Below are 20,489 nucleotides of genomic sequence, written 5' to 3' on the forward strand. Positions count from 1 at the left end.
TTAGTTCTCGCTGGATGAAAACATGAGTTAACATGAGTTAACATGACCTAAAATGGGTCAACCTGATGTAACGCATGCTTGCATGTGTTCCCAGCACTGCCCCAAGACTGGGAAATCCCAGCTATTCTCCATAGCCCCAAGTCTGTGGTGTTTTTACCTCTTCTGCCCCCACAACCCTAGCCCAGATATTTTTATTCCCCCGAAAAACCTCCCCCTGGACCAGGCAGCTCCCCCTGCAGACAGCTCCCCACTACAAAGCCTGCCACCCACCCCAGACCTGCCAGTCCTTCCTGCTTCCAACTTATTTGTCTCTGGCTGCTTGTACCTCTTCCTGGTTTAGCAATGAATGCATGCACATGGCCATCCTGACCCAGGTTTAGGTGGCTTAAACTAAGTCACCTAAACCTGAGCTAGGTTCCCTGAAAGTTTTTTGGCACTCTAAGTGAGACAGACAACCTTGGGGCAGGAGCCCAGCTCTGGGGTATTAGCTAACAGTTAAAAGCCTAAGTGGGGGAGGAGTGAGAGAGAGGGAGAGTGCAAGCACAGGCAAGAACAAGAGAGCAAGCAAGCAAGTAAGCAGCTTTATCCGAGGAAGGAGCAGTTTGTGGTCAGGAGACGGACTGAAACCCACCTGAGCTCACTTCTAGGAAGAGCTGGAGCTGAAGGGCTCTCTCCTACTGCCTGGAGAAAGACTAAAGGTTTTTCTTGCTTATTTGATTATTTATTACAAAGCCTATGTTTGGGTGTAGGGGACTGAGCAAAGCCAGCCTGCAAGGCAGCAAGTATACTAATGCACTTACAGCCTCTGTATTGAGGACTGGTTCAGGCACTCTTAGTGGAACTGAGCAAAGCCAGCCTGTAAAGCATCAGGCGCTTGAACCCATGTACAGTGTGCATATCAACAGTATAGACTAAAGTATGCTAGAGGAATGCTATAGCTAGTCCCTAATGAAATCCAGAGCTAAGGATACACTTAAAAGAATAGCAAACACATTGCAATATGAAAGTGTTCAAGTAGGACACCCAAAATACTATTAGTGCTGCCCTCTGTTAGTGTACCTGTTTCAAAATAGCTTCCATTTTCCTGTTGTTTTCAATGGGCCTGGACCCTCAGTTAAGATGCTCTCTTGTAAATGAGAGAGGTGACAGAAAGAATAGTCTTCCTCCCATGAAAAATTATATTTTTATTTTAAAACATTTCTGTCCTAAGTCAGGACAGAAGGACAGTAATTCCTTTTTTTGATACAGGAATAACTATAAATGTTCCGTTTCAGAAGACTAAAAATAAATTTGGGATTTTTAAACTGTACTAAACACCATTATTGTGTTGCAACAGGGCTGTCCAACTTCAAAGTGGCTGGGGACCACAAGTGGGCTGCATGCTGCACCTGCCCCTCCCCAACCTATCATGACACCCCATGCTCTGCTGGCATACCGTGCGAGTCCCCTACACCATGAAATTCCTTCATCCCTTCCCACCCTCATGGATGTGCCACATAACCACGCCCCATTTAGCATGTGGATGTGCTGTGCAGCCCCCTTCCCCATGCTGTGCAGATGCACTGCAGTGTGCCACACAGCACACACCCTGTGCCTTGCAGATGTGCTGCAAAACACTGTTGCCCTCCGCTCCTGTGGCAGGTGACTCTTGCTGCACCACACTCATGTGGATGTCTCACAAGGTCCCTGAGCCCTCTGGCCATGGGCTCTCTCAGCCCTGTGGGCCAAGCTGCCACCCCCAGGGATGAGAGCAGGCAGCAGAAGCTAAAGGAGGGAGAGAGAGCCTAGGCACTCCAGCAGAAGAGCAAAGCAGGGAGTTGCACCTGATCCAGAGTCCAGGGTTGCACATTAATCTCTTGGGAGCCACATGCAATCCACAGGCCACCAGCTAGACAGCCTTGTGTGTACTATTTATTGATAAAGATTTGTGGTGATGACAGCTGAAATTCAGAAAGCACCAAATCACTTGTTTGGGTCATATAACTTAATTGTTATTGGACTCTTAGGAGCGACTCAAGTCTTACAAAGTCAAGCTGACATGCTCTACTGTTTGAAAAGTAATTGCCTATTAAAATGAAAGTGTAAAGCTCAATGTCATATAACATTCTAGCTTTTATTTGGAGCCATATTTTCCCTTCATTTCTCAGATTTTAAATTCATGTGCGTTTTTACATGTGCTTCAGGAGTGTGGGGGTGGAACACTTTAATTAGAACGGCTCCAATAGCTGCTCTAATTAAAGTACCCAGAGCATCTTATTTATCAGCATCCCCACACTTCAAAGGGGCGGTGGAGGTGCTTTAACTAAAGCTTGTCGAATGAGCTTTAATTAAAGCACTCCTGCTGCCATTTTGAAGCACAGGGACACTGATACACAAAACACGGAAACTGCTGGAGCATCCTAATTAGCATGCTCCAGCAGACTCAATTAACTGAGTCTGCTCCAATGCACTGTAATTACAGCGTTTTGGGGCAGCCTCCCCACACATCTGGAGGCACCCAATGTTAACTAAACTGATCTTAGGAATCTTTTTCTGTGGCTTAACTGTAATGCATCACTAGAAAAATAAAACCATTAGGATTATACAAGGAGAGATTCTCCCTAATTTAGAGCGTTTTGTCAGTGAAGGGGAGAGAAGCATCAGAAACCATTCGCAGCATATGGAACCTATGTACTACTGCACTACTCCCAAAATGATTGATGACAAACTAAGCCGTGCTAATTTATACCACTGGCAAATGTTCCTAAGGCACCAAACAGAACTGAATGATTTCTGGGGATGGTTTCAGACCCACTGTCCCCAACGCCTCAGCTGAGGGGCTGGCATCATAGAACTAGTTCATTCATAGAACTAATTCATTCACCAAAATATGCATTTGGAGTCAAATTATTATTTGTCCTGGGGAAAGAAAAAATGGGAAGGAAAAATCATTGATTTCAGTCTTTTCAAAATTAGTTACTTTTACTTTTTTGCATTGAAAGTTATCTAAATATATATTTATGTGTAATTTTTGTAAAGAAAGAGGGTAAAATACATTAAATGAAAAATGTTTCTTCAGGGTGGAAGAAGTGTTTCATCTAGTGGATTTTTATTTGATATTTAAATAATAAAGAAAACCACATTTTTTATTTCTGTTAGAATTTAAAAAAAAAAGACTATATTTCATTTTGTGGGCTGGGCACCAAGCTGCAATATTATTTAATTGTCCAACTCTACCTTCAATGTGCTCTTCTGGGCTGGGGAGGTGTCCAAGTTGGATTAACTTGGTATGAAGCTTTTGGTGGCTTAAATTTACCATGTTTGCACAAACTCAGCTGATTCCAGTTCCCAACATGCACCAAATACTTTAAGTACCAACAGCATTATAAATTCAAAACATTCATCATTAAAAGTGTTTGTTCCAAGTTTTCCAAAAAAAAAAAAAAATGTTCAGCTCAGTGTAAGATTTGCCAAAGTAAATACAGTAGGTAAAATATTAGAGCTTCTTTAAGGTGCTACTGGCAGGACTATTTTATTAGTTCTACTGGTACATAATTTTCTTGGGAAGCCCAGGACACATACATGCCATACAAAAATAGAAATAATCCTGGATGTGCTGGACAGTTTCTGCCAAGTGAGAGCTGTGTGCCTATTGTAATAATTACTTCTAGTTACAGTCACCTGTTCCTGGAATGCACTTCATGAATAATGCCTAGCCCTTTTTACACTAAGCATTATTTTTATATTTAGACTACATATGTCAGCTTCTCCTATTAAGCTTCTGTATGCATGTAGTATTCTATTAAATTAGTTCTTTTCTTCTTTATAGAACAGCTGATTAAAAGCTGGGATTGGAGTCAGTGTTGTGTTGGGTCTGTAGTAACACAGTATGGATGCATGCATCACTTATCCTGAAAATCTCTTTCCTTTTAGACTGTTGGCTGTGATTATGAGATAAATTCTAATGCAACTGAAGATCAATGTGGAGTTTGCCTGGGAGATGGCTCTGCTTGTCAGACGGTGATGATGATGTTCAATCAAAGTGAAGGAGTAGGTAAAGAGGTCTTTTTCCCTCTCCTCTTGATGAGACCATTCTGCAAATAAAAAGGCTACAAGTGTCTACTCTTTGTAATGTGGTGATCAGTCAGAATGTCAAATTACCATTGATATACTACTGATGTGAAGACTTTGCATCACCTTCTTTAGAGTTATAAGGGATTCCTAGAGCAGGGGTGTATGGACTACAGGTGAACCAATGCAAGTTGGCAGGGGGTCAGGAGCATGGCCTGTTGCAGAATCTGGGGCCCTTAGATCCCCATGGACATGACAATCAGTGGCAGGGAAGATGTATCTGTCATGACTATCACAGCCCCAGCTCCTCAGCTGCTGGATTTGCCACTGGTGTGTCCATGCCTCATGCCCCATACTGCAAATAAAATCTCATTAATCTACTTAGAAATTTCCCCAAATGAGCCCCTTGGTAATTACCATGCTTCATTTCTGGATGGCAAAAATCTAAAGCCCATCAGCAACATGCAAGGCAAGAAGGACTGTGGCTGGGGACCCTTGCACAGGCATTATCTCAGTTACCTAATTGTCACTACAGGATGCCCTCAGGTTCAAAAGGTAGCTTCCTGCTACCTTCCCCCTTTACCCATGAGTCCTGAACTGAGAAATGTTTTGCTCTCAAGGGGATTTATAGATGTGCTCGGGGGGGGGGGGGGGGGGGGGGGGAGGAGGGCGGAGGGGCAGGGGTGTGCTTTAATTAACACAGGTCCAAGACCCACACTAATTAAAAAGTGTCCAGAGCATCTTGTGTATCAGTGTCCCCATACTGACAAATGGTGGCAGGGTGCTTTGAACGAGTTTTAGTTTAGTGCCCCACCACCATTTTTCAGCATGGGGATGCTGGCACATGTGACCATGAAGTCTGCTCCAATGCACTGTAATTAAAGTGCATTGGAGCATCCTCCATGCGTGTGTATGTGAGCCCAAAAATCCAACATGATGCCCCTGGGCAACCTGTCTCATTTGAATGCAGAGGAAACAAGAGCTAGTTCAGGGTGGAGGGAAAGAAAGAAATTTTAGAAAGAGTTTGCTGCAAATGAGACTCAAAGGAAGGAGAAATGGGGGTGTGTTGGGAAGAGAGACTCACACTGTGGTGATGGGAGGCTGTGACTGGGAGCCAGAAGGAGGGGCAGTTGAGAACAGGAGCTAGAAGGGAGGCTGGGGTTGGTTTTGCAAAGATACTGGGAATAGCAATTGGCAAGGAGCTGCAAAGTGAAGTAGAACATGGGGCTGGGAATCATTTGATTGAGTAGAAAATAAAAGAAAACAAACCATGTAGAAAAAGTTGGGACTGGGGACCAGTGAAACTGGGAGGTGAGGGACAGATAGTAATGGTGGGGGCGGGATAGGGAATGGAAGAGTGGAAAGAGATCAGTCAAGAAATTGGTGTTATGAAGGAGGCTGAAGACTGGGTAGATGAAAAAAATGGGATAAGGAGATGGAGAGAGATTAACACCATAAGATATGGTGGAAAACTGCATATAGTAGCTAGTCTGGTGGCAGGAAGAGACAAACAATTGAAACAGGCTGTCAGGAGGGCAGGAAGATTGGGTGCAGGTGCAGAGTAAGGCATTACACCTAGCTAGCAAAAAAAAAAGACTGAGACTGGAACGAGAAGTATGAGGTACCCCTAGGTGAGGAGAATGAAACCCTAATGAGTCAGTAAGGGGGGGAAAGGAAAGGAGTGTGACAGGCACAGTTGAGAGGAAATGGGACAGGAAGGGTGAACTTGGGAGGATGAAATAGGAGAGTCTGTTCCCATAAAAAAACACTGCCCTCCAGAGCCATGAATGGAATTGTGGGTCCCTCAGTCTCACCAGGCCTCAATGAGAGCAAGTACCTCTGAAACCCACTGGTAAAGTGTCTCCCATTCCTCTCTGGGTTGGACTACAAAGAAGATGACAAAATAGTACAGCTCTGTTCAGTGAAGTGGCAGACCTCTTTTGTAGTGGATCTGACAGTCCCAAACCTGCCCATGGTCTGTGTCTGTGTCAATATGATGCCACATGACAATGTTGAGGTTCTTTGTTTTCTTTATTTACAGTCTAGGAAATTACACACATGGAAACACACATGTGCACATACCTTTCTTAAAGGAATAAAAGAATATTAGATGAGACTACTGAGGTGTACCCCACCTCTGCTACTGGTTTTCTGAACAAGACACTGAGCAAGTGTCTAGAGGGGTAATGCTATATCCATGCATTATAATATTGCTAGCTATTTCATATCATTCAGATAAATGATCTCTCTTTCCTTCGTTGGGATGAAATAACTGCATAAAAAATACAGACTGGGGAATAACTGGCTAGGCTGCAGTACTGTAGAGAAGGACCTGGGAGTTTACGGTGGACCACAAGCTGAATATGAGTCAAGTGCACTTCTGTTGCAAAAAGCCAACACCATCTGGGGTTATAGCAATAGTGTCACTTGAAAATCAAGGGAGTGATTCTTCCACCCTATTCAGCACTGAGACCTCACCTGGAGTCCTGTCTCCGGTTTTGGGCCCCACACCTCAAGAAGGATGGGAATAGTTCAGAAAGAATTCAGCACAGGGCAACAAAAATGTTTAGGGGCCTATGAGACTTATGAAGAAAGGATGAAAGTACTAGGGTTATTTAGCCTGGAAAATAGACTGAGGGGGGGATTTGATAAAATAGTCTTCAAATACCCGACAGGTGATTATAGGGAGGATGGAGACAGGCTTTTCTCTGTGGCTGGAGGGCACATGACTAGGAACAACAGCCTCAAACTGCAGCAGGGGATTTAGGATGGAGATTAGGAGAAACCTTCTGACAATGTGGGTGGGCAGACATTGGAACAGGCTACCTAGAGAAGTTGTGGAACCTCCATCCTTGGAAACTTTCAAAAGCAGGTTAGACAGGCACTTGGCTGGAATGGTTTAGTCAGGGATGATTCCAACTTGAGCAGAAGGCTGGACTAGATAATCTTATGAGGTCCCTTCCAGCCTTACATTCCTAAGACCCTATATTTTGCCTTTTTTGGCCACCCATTCAGTGCCCAGGAAGCAAATGCTGGCAGTAGATTCTTAGGCATTGTGCACTCCTTTTGCTGCCCATGTTTTACCAAATATAAGAAAACCTAAAGCAGAGGAATAGCTTATATTTTAGGGAAGTACCTTTTTTGTTTGTTTGACCTATCATGTTGTGACTTGCCCTGGGGCTCATTGACACTGGATGTGTCTACATGTGTACAGCTACTGCACAGTAACCAAAATTACTGCACATTATGGGTGTACATCTACATGTGCAAGCCCATACTGCTCAGTAAATAAGGTGACTTATGCTGACTTGAGCGTAAATTTGATACCTGCATCATGCAACTATCAAATTTACGCCCGATTAATTACTGTGCAGTAACACACAGTAGACACCTTACTGCACAGTAACACTATATATGGACTGATGTGGGACTAAGTTTAGTCCCACGTCAGTCCACACACAGCATTAATGTGCTTTAATGCCTGCATGTGAAGATACTGGCCTATTCCTACATCTACACATGTAAGTTACTGCACAGTAAATTTAAGCCATTATAAATGCATGTGTAGACATGCCTGTTGAGTAGCTGTGGGTCATAGATTCATAGATGTTAGGGTCGGAAGGGACCTCAATAGATCATCAAGTCCAACCCCCTGCATAAGCAGGAAAGAGTGCTGGGTCTAGATGACCCCAGCTAGATACTCGTCTAACCTCCTCTTGAAGACCCCCAGGGTAGGGGAGAGCACCACCTCCCTTGGGAGCCCATTCCAGACCTTGGCCACTCGAACTGTGAAGAAGTTCTTCCTAATGTCCAATCTGAATCTGCTCTCTGCTAGCTTGTGGCCATTGTTTCTTGTAACCCCCAGGGGCGCCTTGGTGAATAAATCCTCACCAATTCCCTTCTGTGCCCCCGTGATGAACTTAAAGGCAGCCACAAGGTCGCCTCTCAACCTTCTCTTGCGGAGGCTGAAAAGGTCCAGTTTCTCTAGTCTCTCCTCATAGGGCTTGGTCTGCAGGCCCTTGACCATACGAGTTGCCCTTCTCTGTACCCTCTCCAGGTTATCCGCATCCTTCTTGAAGTGTGGCACCCAGAATTGTACACACTACTCCAACTGCGGTCTGACCAACGCCCTATAGAGGGGAAGTATCACCTCCCTGGACCTATTCATCATGCATCTGCTGATGCACGATAAAGTGCCATTGGCTTTTCTGTTGGCTTCATCACACTGCCGGCTCATGTTCATCTTGGAGTCCACTAGGGTCTATATGAATGGTTTTACCATAATGTTGCCAAATCAGCATTATGTGATATAACAACTTCAGAGAGTTGGAGAGCAGAAGGGAACTAACTAGCTTTACTTAGTAGAGTTGCCAAATTGTTAAAAATCAGGTTAGTATGCTGCATACTGACTCTAATTACTAGCTCAAAAAAAAGACATTTTCAGTTTAGCATTCTAGTATTAATAGTCATATTAGTTATTAAAATGACACTGTTCCAAAATGTTAAATGTGTAGGTCAAATACATTAGCAAAAAGGGCATAGCAATAATAATTATGTCTAGATTCTGGCTTGTTAAAATTTCAGAGACTGTGCTTTTTTCACCAAAGATGTGGTTGAACCATAGACACTTTGGATATGAGCTAATTATCCTAAGTCCTGAAATTAGTGCTACACTATGCATGCCTCCCCAGTTGCTTACTCCACGCAGAGTGGAGTCATGCATTACATTTCTATAGCAATATTATTCCCCCTTCCTCACCTAGAAATCCAAATAATCACCACTGAAGTGGAAGTGATGCCTCCTGAGGGGGAGTAGATTTCACCTCCACACCTGTTCTACACACACCCGTATACAGCCCCAGTGCTCAGGGCTTAAACAGAGGACCTGGATTTCAGAGAGCCAGATTCTATCACCCTTGCATATGTACAGTGCATCCTTCCATTACCCTTATTGATTTCACAGGGTAAGGCACTGCTCAACATACATGTGACAGAATACGGCCCTGAATGACTTGCTTATAATTGTCATGTTGGCACACTCAGAAGTGGAATCACCTGTGTGCTAGTCCCAGACATTAGCCCTCAGTACCTCCCTTCCTCTTAGTGTAAACGTGTTTGAAATTCTGATGCCTGTCAGAATGATAGGACCATAAAGAAGAAGGGCTGGAAAGGAAACTTCAGAGGTCATCTAATCCAACCCTCTGCCTGAGGCAGGATCATCGCTATCCAAACCATCCTATACAAATCCATTGTCTAACCTCTTTGTAAAACTACTGTCAACCCTGACACAATACGAGATGTAACACCTTAGCCTGCCACAGGTTAATCAAAGAAACCACAGCAGCCAACATGGATGACATGGTAGGAGGTGACATGATAGGAGACCTACAGATCGGTGGTCACCTGTGGGACAGTGATCACCAAATAATAGAATTCATCATAAGACGTTGAGTGGGTAAGGTAACTAGTAGGGTGAAAGTGCTAGACTTTAGGAAAGCTGATTTCAATGAACTCAGGCGTTTAGTCAAGGACACGCTGCAGAGTAAGAGTTTTGAAGAGATGGGAGCCCAGGAAGGGTGGCTCTGCCTTAAGGAAATGATCCTTCGGGCACAGAGGGAAATGATCCCGATGCGGGGGAAAAAGGGGGAAAGGTGCCAAGAGGCTTCCTTGGCTGACCAGAGAAATCCAGAGCAGCCTATGGGCTAAAAGGGGGACATATAAAAAGTGGAAATGGGGAGAGATTACTAAAGAGGAGTATACCTCCTCTGCTCGCACTTGTAGGGAGTTAGACAGGCCAAAGCTACCATGGAGCTAAGGATGGCATCCCAAGTTAAAGATAACAAGAAATTTTTTTTTAGATATATAGGGAGTAAAAGGAAGGCCCAGGGTGGAATAGGACCTCTACTAAATGGGCAGAAGCAATTGGTGACAGACAGGGGGGACAAGGCTGAACTCCTCAATGAGTTCTTTGCCTCAGTGTTCCTAAGCGAGGGGCAAGACAAGTCTCTCACTGGGATTGTAGAGAGACAGCAGCAAGGCACCAGACTACCAAGCGTAGACCCTGAAATGGTGCAGTCACTTGGAGGAACTGGATGTGTTTAAGTCGGCAGGCCCGGATGAGCTCCATCTGAGGGTACTGAAGGCACTGGCTGACGTCATTGTACAGCCACTGGCAGGAATATTTGAACACTCGTGGTGCACAGGCCAGGTCCCGAAGGACTGGAAAAGGGCCAGTGTGGTCCCCATTTTCAAGAAGGGGAGGAAGGAGGACCCAGGCAACTATAGGCCAGTCAGTCTCACCTCCATCCTTAGCAAAGTCTTAGAAAAAATTATCAAGGCTCACATTTGTGAAAGCCCAGCAGGAAAAATTATGCTGGAGGGGAAACCAGCATGGGTTCGTAGCACATAGATCATGCCTGACTAATCTAGTCTCTTTTTATGACCAGGTTACAAAACACCTGGACGCAGGAGCAGGGGTTGACCTCGTTTACTTAGACTTCAGGAAGGCCTTCGATACGGTATCCCACACCATACTGGTGAACAAGTTGAGAGGCTGTGACTTGGATGATTACACAGTCCGGTGGGTGGCGAATTGGCTAGAGGGTCGTACCCAGAGAGTTGTAGTGGATGGGTCGGTATCGACCTGGAAGGGTGTGGGCAGTGGGGTCCCGCAGGGCTCGGTCCTTGGACCAATACTCTTCAATGTCTTCATCAGCGACTTGGACGAGGGAGTGAAGTGTACTCTGTCCATGTTTGCGGATGACACAAAACTGTGGGGAGAAGTGGACACACCGGTGGGCAGGGAACAACTACAAGTAGACCTGGACAGGTTGGACATATAGGCAGAAAGCAACAGAATGCAGTTCAACAAGGAGAAATGCAAAGTGCTGCACCTAGGGAGGAAAAATGTCCAGCATACCTACTGCCTAGGAAATGACCTGCTTGGTGGCACAGAAACGGAAAGGGATCTTGGAGTCCTAGTGGACTCCAAGATGAACATGGGTCGTCAGTGTGACAAAGTCATCAGAAAAACTAATGGCACTTTATCGTGCATCAGCAGATGCATGACGAACAGAACCAAGGAGGTGATACTTCCCCTCTATAGGGCGCTGGTCAGACCGCAGTTGGAATACTGCGTGCAGTTTTGGGCGCCGCACATCAAGAGGGATGCAGAGAACCTGGAGAGGGTCCAGAGAAGGGCCACTCATATGGTTAAGGGCTTGCAGACCAAGCCCTATGAGGAGAGACTAGGGCACCTGGACCTCTTCAGCCTCCGCAAGAGAAGGTTGGGAGGCGACCTTGTGGCTGCCTATAAGTTCATCGTGGGGGCACAGAAGGGAATTGTTGAGTTTTTACTCACCAAGGCACCCCTGGGGGTCACAAGAAATGATGGCCATAAGCTAGCAGAGAGCAGATTTAGACTAGACATTAGGAAGAACTTCTTCACCGTTAGAGTGACCAAAGTCTGGAATGGGCTCCCAAGGGAGGTGGTGCTGTCCCCTAACCTGGGGGTCTTCAAGAGGAGGTTAGATAGGCATCTAGCTGGGGTCATCTAAACCCAGCACTCTTTCCTGCCTATGCAGGGGTCAGACTCGATAATATATTGAGGTCCCTTCCGACCCTAACATCTATGAATCTATGAACATCCTGCTTCTATAAAAAGCTGTTAAAATATATACTCAAGAGATATCAGGAAGAGCGCTACATCTCCTGCTACAGAGGAGGGCAAAAATCCCCACCATCCATCTGACCAGAGGATAAAATTCCTTTCTGACCCCAAATGGTAATCAGTCTAACCCTGAGCAGAGAGCAAGACCCTTTAATTTGGAATCTCGAGCTCTAAGTCTCACCAGGAGCATTCAGTCAAAATCCCTTGCCTTGGCTGCTGCCAACACCTAATGCCTCCGAGGAAGGCTTAAATCACTCTGACATGCATAGCAGAAGGGGGGAGGGGGGGGCAACCAACAAAGCCCAGAAGCATGGGAAATACCCAAGGTAGAACATGGATATATCTACACCTAGATCGTCCCTGACCAGGGGCTGCTCAACGTCTTCTTGGACACCTTCAGTGATGGAGAGTTCACAATTTCCCTAGGCAATCTATTCCACTGCCTCATTGTTTTAACAGTGAAGAAGTTTTCCCTGATATCCAGTTTAAATCTATTTTGCTGCGACCTCAAACCATTGGTCAGTGCCCTACTTTCTAAGCAAGAGAGAAAAGGTGCTCTTCTTTTTCTTTATAGCAACCCTTCAAGTATTTGAAGGCTGCCATCATGCCCCCTCTTAGTTGTCTTTTCCTCATGGCTGAACATGCCTAGTTCCTTCAGCCTCTCCTTGCTTTTTAAGCCCTTTATCATCCTTGTTACCCACCTCATAACCAAACAAAGAGCAGTGCACTTATAAATCAACAAGTCAGATCAATTTCTACCTGACGCTTTTGGCTAGGGGTGTCCAACTTCTAAGGGGCCTGGTGCAACATGTCGCCTCAACTTCCTCTCTGTGGTTTCCCCTTCTATCTATGCCACATAGGCACCCCAGGCTGTGGGTTCCCCCCGGCACCATGGGCTGCCGTGCTGCCCTGCCCCACAGCTGGGGTGGGGGCAGGAAGTAGAAGTTGGAGAAAGGATGGGAAGCTTGGAGGTCCCAATTGCTGCTGGAGGCTACAAATTAACCCCTCAGGGGCTTCATGCAACCTGCAGGCCAACAGTTGGATATTACTGTTTTTGGCTAATATGTAATATCTTCTAGTATAAGTAGAAAAGCTCTGAGTGGGGTTACAATACTGTATTTGTATTTTTCTGTAATTCTGTCCCATTGTTCTCAAATGTCATTACAATGTGCAGGCACTTCCTAGTCTATAAAATCCCCACGTGACTCTGCTGCCGAAAGAATGGAAAAATGTGTGGAGTGTAGAATCCTATTTGTTTTCTAGCATTCAAGATAACATAAAGCTTGTGTTCATACTGCACTTGCATTAAAATGAGATCAGAAAAACAATTTGAGTTTTCTATGCTACTCAGCTCTGTGTTTGTCTTTGGATTGTAACTTTGAAGTTCTATGCAGCCAGTTTTATAATAAAAAAAAAATGTGGGGATGATAACTAAGCAGTGCATGTAACATGTGAAGATCTTTAGCTTGTCAATTTAGTATATTTTAGTACCGAAGAAAAGATGCCTATTGCTACCCGTTTAAAAGGGAATTTGAAGACGTTTTTTGTTTTTTGGGGGGTTTTTTTTGGGGGGGGGGGGTTAATGGGAAAAAGCAGTGGAAAAAGCAACGTTAATATAATTTTGATCTAACCCCTTACACCAAGGCCAGCTAAGCTTCTGAGAGAATTCTTCAGTTCTGAGGCAGTACATTTCCTACCTTGTCAAATCTACCAAAGATGGGCATTTAATAAAATAGGCAATGGAGAGCTTTGTATTCCATTTAAATAATGACTTCCATCTTGCAAAATGGACAGTAGGGCAGGGAAATCAATTTCACCTGAAAAAAGTTCACTGTTTACTTACATCTCAAAGAGCTCCTCATGTTAGAAATACTCTTTTTTAAATTTAGTTTCTTGTGCTGATATTTATTATAGATTATAGCTCTACAATAGTTAAGTTTGAGAATCCCCTTTTATTTAAATGTCTATTTTTCCAAGTGTCCTAACTCCAAGTATCGCTTGCATTGCTTTTTAAATTTTTCTTTTAAAATGTGAAATAGGGCTAGAGGGATTTAGTTTTGCAGTGAGGAGATTATAGGATGAGACATAAGCAAAGATAGGTAGGAGGACAGGAGAGGAAGCCTTTGGAGCCCTCAGACATAGAGTGAATTAGAGCAGGAGACTCCCATGGATAAGAGGAGTAGTGGGGTAGGGGAGTTGTGGGAACTGGGATGCTGGGAACCTGTCAGCTCCACAGTCTCCATCTGTCTGTGTGCCAGGATTTTACCTTTCTCTGTTCTCTGTTCCAGGGTTTGAGGAAGCCTGGCCCCTGAGTGCATATACACGTGCACCTTACTGCAGAATAGACTAATTAGCTCCACAGTAAAGCATCAACATCTACAACTGCACTGATATTAGGGCACAGTAAATTAATTAACTCTGTCATATGATAGTACTGTTGGGGGCAGCACTATCTTATGGCAGAGTCATTAATTGTGATCAAACACATGGGTAGACAGTGACCACTGGGCACTGATTGCACCCAATCAGCCCATCAAGCTGGGGGCCACCCTCCACCCCTGCTGTTCCCGGTCATTTGACAATTACTTCATCCTATTACCCCTTTCCAGAAGCTCTCTAGATTGGCAGGCACCAAATACATTGCCTGCAAGGAAAGAAGGTTGACATGGGTTTCAGCAGCCAGTTCTCAAATTACCTGTTTGGCTTAAAGGAAAAGGATTTATTCTATAGACAGCCTTTGTCATTTTGAAACTGAGCTTTAGCAGAAATGTGGGAATTAACTGCAAACATTCTCCTGAAATCTACCTTTTTTATTGGGGAGAAAGAGAAATGCCATTTAAGTGTACAGCAGATAATTCAGAAGGCTCTCAAACTATTTTCAAAAAGAAATATATTGCATATGCAAATATTTGTTAGGAAGGGAGGAAGGCTTAGTGGTAGTAAAAGGGGTGTAGGGGGAAGGGATTGTTGCTCTGAAAAGCAATTGGTAGAATTATCGGGAGATGGATGAATAAATATGGATAATAGGGAAGATGCAAATGTTTATGAGCTCAGGGATGGGAAAGTGGGGCTTGGGTAGGCAGCATAGGAAGGGTCAGAAAAGTTGAGATAATGAAATGGGATGGGTGGAGGGTTGATGGAGTATGGAGCAGGGGAAGTGGTGAGCCCTTAATTTTCCACATGTGTGCTGGGACCTGGGGAGCCCTACTCTTTCTTCTAAGTGACATCCTGAGTCCCTCTCCCTGGCCCTTGCATGTGAGTTGGGGCCTGAGATTCCTGAAGACAATGCATTTACATCTCTGAAAATCAGGAAACAAAGCATTATGCAATGTAAAGTTAAGCAGTGTAAATGTAAGCCAAGAAAAATATGTTTAGATACATACCTGTCATTCCTACATGATGGTAAGGGGCCTGGCTGGAGTTGTGGGAAGGAGACCATCTGAACTGTTCATTTCTTGGTTTTCAGAAATTTGAGTGTACTTAACATTCTGGAAGAGCATAAAACACCACAGCACAACATGAGCCATGTGTCAATGAAGACTTTTTGTCAATGAATTGCGCTAACCTCCTTCATATTTTCATTGCTGTATACAATTTTCATCTCTCTTCCCCACCCCGCAACAGATAGCACATTAACAGATAAAAAACTTGTGTCAGTTAATAAATTCTAGTCATGAAGTAACAGCTATTAAAATTGTTGGGCTTAAATTCTAACCCAAATGTAATGCCTGAACACTTCCAAGGAGGTTCATATGTGAAAATGGAGGAGCTAGATTTTGCAATAGTACCTTTAGCTAGGGGAGGCTGGACAGATCAAACTATGTTGAGGGTCACTAGAAAGGTATACTTTCCAGGAGAGGGCTGCCACTAGTGGGATCCACTTGGATAGGATGTAAGCCATCAGCCCATAGGTGACTGGTAAGGAGGGCAACCTGCCTACCACCACCACTGCTGCCTCTGTCCACACAATAGGCATGCACACTTCAGCTAGGGCCAAGCCATATCCACAGCTTCTCACTATACACTTTTCTCCAGATATTTCTTTTATGCTTTACTTAGACCTTATCCTTTATTCCTGGAAATGCCACTCAAACCAAATGCTGCCATTAATTTAAATATTCATTGTATCACAGTAATGGCTAGAGGTCCCGCGGCTGTATATTAATGAGACAAAGACAGGCATGGTCTCAAAGAACTCACATTTCATAAAGGACCAACAGGTGTTGAAAACAAACCAACTTGTGGATGGGCACAGTAACAATGAATTGACAGGTGTCCAGTATAATGAGCAGAAGGTGTATTATAATACCACCAACACAGATATTTTATGATTTGACAAATCCAATGTGTGAGATAGATGGCTCTGACATTTTGACTCCAGTGTTGTCTCAGATCTCTGGATCCTTGTCAGACTGAGCTATGTAACTAGAAGGCTACATAAAAACAGTTCACAACATTTTCAGACAGGAGGTTATAACTTATTATGCCAGGGGAATAACTGAAAAAACATACCACTGATTAGCTTGGCTTTTAAAAGCTGCATAATGTTAGTTGGGAAGAAGTGCAATGGTCTGAGAAATTAGGAGATAATTCAGTTGGTCAGAGGAAGGGGAAGGTAATACATTATATGGAATGTAAAAATCTATTACCAACCTGTCGTGGTTCATGAGCCACAGCAGGTGCTCTGGGCCAAGCTAATCATATTTGTCAAGTGATTATGTAATAATTTTTTGCATACCAGCAAATAGAATTTTACTTTATCTTTTGTTGTTGTCACACATTTTGAATGATAATTTTAAGAAAGATTATTCCAAAGAAGCTTACATTGAATATTTTTTATAATATTGTCGTTGCAACCAATAAACCCTGCTAAAAGAAAATTAAAGTGCCAAATTCAAGCACACAATTAGGAAGTGCCAAAATTGGCTCCTTTATGTACATGCAGTTTGATGCTGTTTTTATATACGTGGTCATATACTCTTTTGAACACAAGATCTCCACCTTATTAAATTCAGAGGAAGTTTGGGAAAAGTATAATAGAAAGCATTCGAAAGTTTAACTTATGAATGGTGCTGTCACTTCCACCTGTGATAAGCTACTACCTTTAGACTGGGGCTCTCTCAGTTCTTTTCAACATGCTTGATCCATCCATGGAGACCATTTTTAGCAGTAGCTAGGGTTTGGGCTTTAGTTAAGCAGGAAGTGTAAACCAGCTGAAAATTAGGCTCTGTTCCTGCTCTATGCAGCCATAACTCTGGGAAAATCTTTTCTTTTTTATCTGCCTTTCAAAAACAAGGTGTGTGTTATATTCCAGGACGTACTGAATGCAAAAGTAATCTTATTAGTCTTGATAGGACTACTCATGTAAGGCAAGCAGGGTGTACTCCTTATCCATAATAAGAATGCCTTAATATCTACCAGGCTAAGTACAGACAGTCAAAAAGCCCAAGACTGAATTGATTCAGTCTTTTCATGTTAGTCTAAGCTGCATGGATTGATTGATTGATTGAATAAACAAGTGAACAGACATTTACTTTTGATTCTGGAATTGCAGCCTCATGTCTGCAGTGGCTCGGGGGGTAGGGGTAGAGGGGAGAGCTAAAGCATGCCTCCCTGCTTGGCTGGAGCAGATAGCTTGGGCCAAGGCTATCCTGTCCACCCTGGAGGGGGGAGGTGCAGGGGAGGTGCAAAGCAGCCTGGGATGCTAGAGGCCTGTGAGTTAGCTTGAATGTGGAGGGAATCTGGGACAGAAGTTCAATAGCCCAATTTAACCCCCAGGCTCAGTCCTCGGGCCCACACTGTTCGACATTTTCATCAGCGACTTTGACGAGGGAGTGAAAAGCACCTTGTTCAAATTTGCAGATGACACTAAGATGTGGGGAGAAGTGGGCATACTAGAAGGGAGGGACAGGCTGCAATTGGATCTGGACAGGTTACAGGGGTGGGCAGATGAGAATAAGATGGGATTCATTACTGATAAGTGCAGGGTACTGCACCTAGGGAGAAAGGACCAGCAGCATACCTACAGGCTAGGGAACTCCCTTCTTGTCAGCACAGAGGCAGAAAAGGATCTTGGAGTCATTATAGATTCCAAGATGAACATGGGCCAACAGTGTGGGGACGCGGTCAGGAAGGCTAACTGCATCTTGTCATGCATCCACAGATGCATCATGAGCAGGTCCAAGGAGGTGATCCTCCCCCTCTATATGACATTGGTCGGGCTGCAGTTGGAGTACTGCATCCAGTTCTGGGTGCCACACTTCAGGAGGGATGTGGACAACATGGAGAGGGTCCAGAGGAGGGCCACTCACATGATCAGGGGACAGCAGGGCAGGCCCTACGAGGAGAGGCTACAGGACCTGAAACTGTTCAGCCTCCACAAGAGAAGGCTGAGAGGGGATCTGGTGGCCGTCTATAAACTGGCCAAGGGAGACCAGCAGGCAATGGGAGAGTCCCTGTTCCCCCAAGCACTACTGGGAGTAACAAGGAATAATGGCCATAAGTTGAAGGAGAGTAGATTCAGGCTAGATACCAGGAGGCACTGCTTCACAGTCAGGGTGGCTAGGATCTGGAACCAACTTCCAAGGGAAGTGGTGCTCGTTCCTAGCCTGGGGGTCTTCAAAAGCAGGCTAGATAGACACCTTGCCAGGGACAGCATTCTTTCCTGCCCGTGGCAGGGGGTTGGACTTGATGATCTGCTCAGATCCCTTCCAACCCTACCAATTATGACACTATGAAACTATGAAATCTAAATCGGTTAAGTCTGATACTACATCCATCCAGGTTTATCTTAAACTGGTTTCAGCCAATTTGAAAGTGGTTTATGTTCACTGAACTTATTTGTGTAACAGATTTGAACCAATTTCCGATCACTATACCAGTTTATATGTAATATCTGTTCCTAGACCCAAAAGTCTTCTTCCATGGCACACATTAACTCAGTGACCCACAGTCTTTAATGTGCATATGACCCTCACAATAATGCTTTCGTTTAGTGAATAGAGATAATGAATCTTTCCTGTGCTGTCAGACATCACTTAGGGCACAGACCATTCCTGTCTATACTGGACTTCTAGATAAAGTCTAATAAGTTTTTCCTCTCTGGGTGCATCTACACGTGCAGTTAAGCACAACTAAATTTAATGAGCATTAAGCAATTTTTGGCAGGTGTCTACACGTTTAGGGACTTGGCACTAAAGTTAGTCCCAAGTCACTGCAGCCCTGCCATCTGCCCCTGTGGCCACCGGGAAGAACTCCAGCCTCTAGCCACATGGCTGCCAGCACTTCTGCTTTTGACAAAGTCATACTGCTTTTTGCATGCTGTCTTTCCAGCCCTGTGAATCTTGTAGTTCTGTCTGCAGGGGGGGGGCAGGTTTGAGAGGAAGAATAGACAATGCCCTTACCCCCACCCAAACTGTTCCATAGCTGGGGGTGAGGGCACTGTTGTGGGTAGTAGGAAATGCAGGTTTTAATCCTCTCTGGCTGAGGATGGCCCTCAGCCTGGCTCTCCTAACTTGTAGGGTTAGTGCCTTAATATCTAAGCTGTTATATAGAAGGTGAGCTCCCCTCTGCTAATGGTGTTGAGTGAAAGTTGGTCATGGCTGCTGACCTGTATACTTAACTCAGTGCTGTCACTGTGTGGGTTAGGCATGCTCTGACATACCCCTGACCATCTCCAGTGCATATTTTAGGTCCTGTCTCACTTCCTTTTGGATCACAGGGGAGCTTAGACAGGAGTTAAACACAGAGCTGCTCAAATTGGCATGCTTCTGCATGTATGTGGAAGCTTAAATTTACGTGATCTGGGGCTTTTTGCCAGATGTCCCAAACCTCAGCCCATATCTGCAGGGCCATCCTTCTACTCATTCATTGGTGACAGCTAATATTCTCTTCAAATTTCAAAATCCTTTTCCACAGGAAGCACTATAACTTAATATGACTCTCCTAGATTTTCTCCACACCCCTATAGCAATGCAAGGAACAGTAACTCTTTTTAGATGACACAGTATATATGATAGAGACCACCACATGTTACTTTATAAGTAGAGTTCCTCTTGATTTCCTGTGATACAACTCAAAAAGATTAATTTCACTATGTCTTCTAATGCCCTAGTAGCCTAGATAATATGCATGTTCCTGTTCTATCACTGGTACCTGAACCCCAGGAAAGCCCTTACACTGAAAGGCACTGTTAGCTATAGTTAAAAGGAGACACAAGCATGGAAACTGTATGGATAGCCTGCTCATCTAAACGTATTTGCAAGCAAGGCTGTTATTCTACTTTATATCCAGGTAGGTACCATGCTATCATTTTGTATTGTAACAATGATAACCTAATGAACCTGTTTTGTCTCTTAGGTTATGTTGACATTGGGCTGATTCCAAAAGGTGCAAGGGACATCAGGGTCCTAGAAGTGACAGAAACAGAAAATTTCCTTGCAGTACGGAGTGAAGACCCAGAAAAGTATTACCTAAATGGGGGTTTTATTATCCAGTGGAGTGGAGAGTACAAAGTAGCAGGAACAGTATTTTTATATGCGAGAAAAGGAGATCTAGAAAATCTGACTGCATCTGGACCCACCAATGAGTCCGTGTGGATACAGGTACAGTAAGGGCCAGCAGCAAAAGCTGCTGATCCTGCCTGACAGCAGGATGCTCTGGAGCTTTAAAAAAGAAGTGGAAAAAATAAGTTTGTAACTCATCCCTTCAATACTTAAGCACAAATCCCTACGTTACATTGGCATGGCTTTGAACATAGTCATGCAGCCAA

At 44.2% G+C, this 20,489-nt stretch overlaps 1 protein-coding gene across 7 annotated transcripts in view; it reads left to right on the plus strand.

Annotated features, from left to right (window-relative positions):
• ADAMTS12 (ADAM metallopeptidase with thrombospondin type 1 motif 12) overlaps positions 1–20,489 on the plus strand; it is a 353,569-nt gene that overhangs the window by 274,917 nt on the left and 58,163 nt on the right. For 6 of the 7 annotated variants that reach the window (XR_002092999.2, XM_059725240.1, XM_019495974.2 and 3 more), the window contains 2 exons: positions 3,913–4,033; positions 20,078–20,322. Coding sequence is in view for 6 of the 7 variants with exons in the window: in XM_059725240.1 (XP_059581223.1) it covers positions 3,913–4,033; positions 20,078–20,322 (366 nt within the window). In the remaining variant the exon portion in view is untranslated. The remainder of the gene's footprint in view (positions 1–3,912; positions 4,034–20,077; positions 20,323–20,489) is intronic. The other variant, XM_059725239.1, reaches the window with a different exon arrangement.

The sequence above is a fragment of the Alligator mississippiensis genome, chromosome 3 (assembly GCF_030867095.1).
Source record: "Alligator mississippiensis isolate rAllMis1 chromosome 3, rAllMis1, whole genome shotgun sequence".
NCBI lineage: Eukaryota > Metazoa > Chordata > Crocodylia > Alligatoridae > Alligator > Alligator mississippiensis.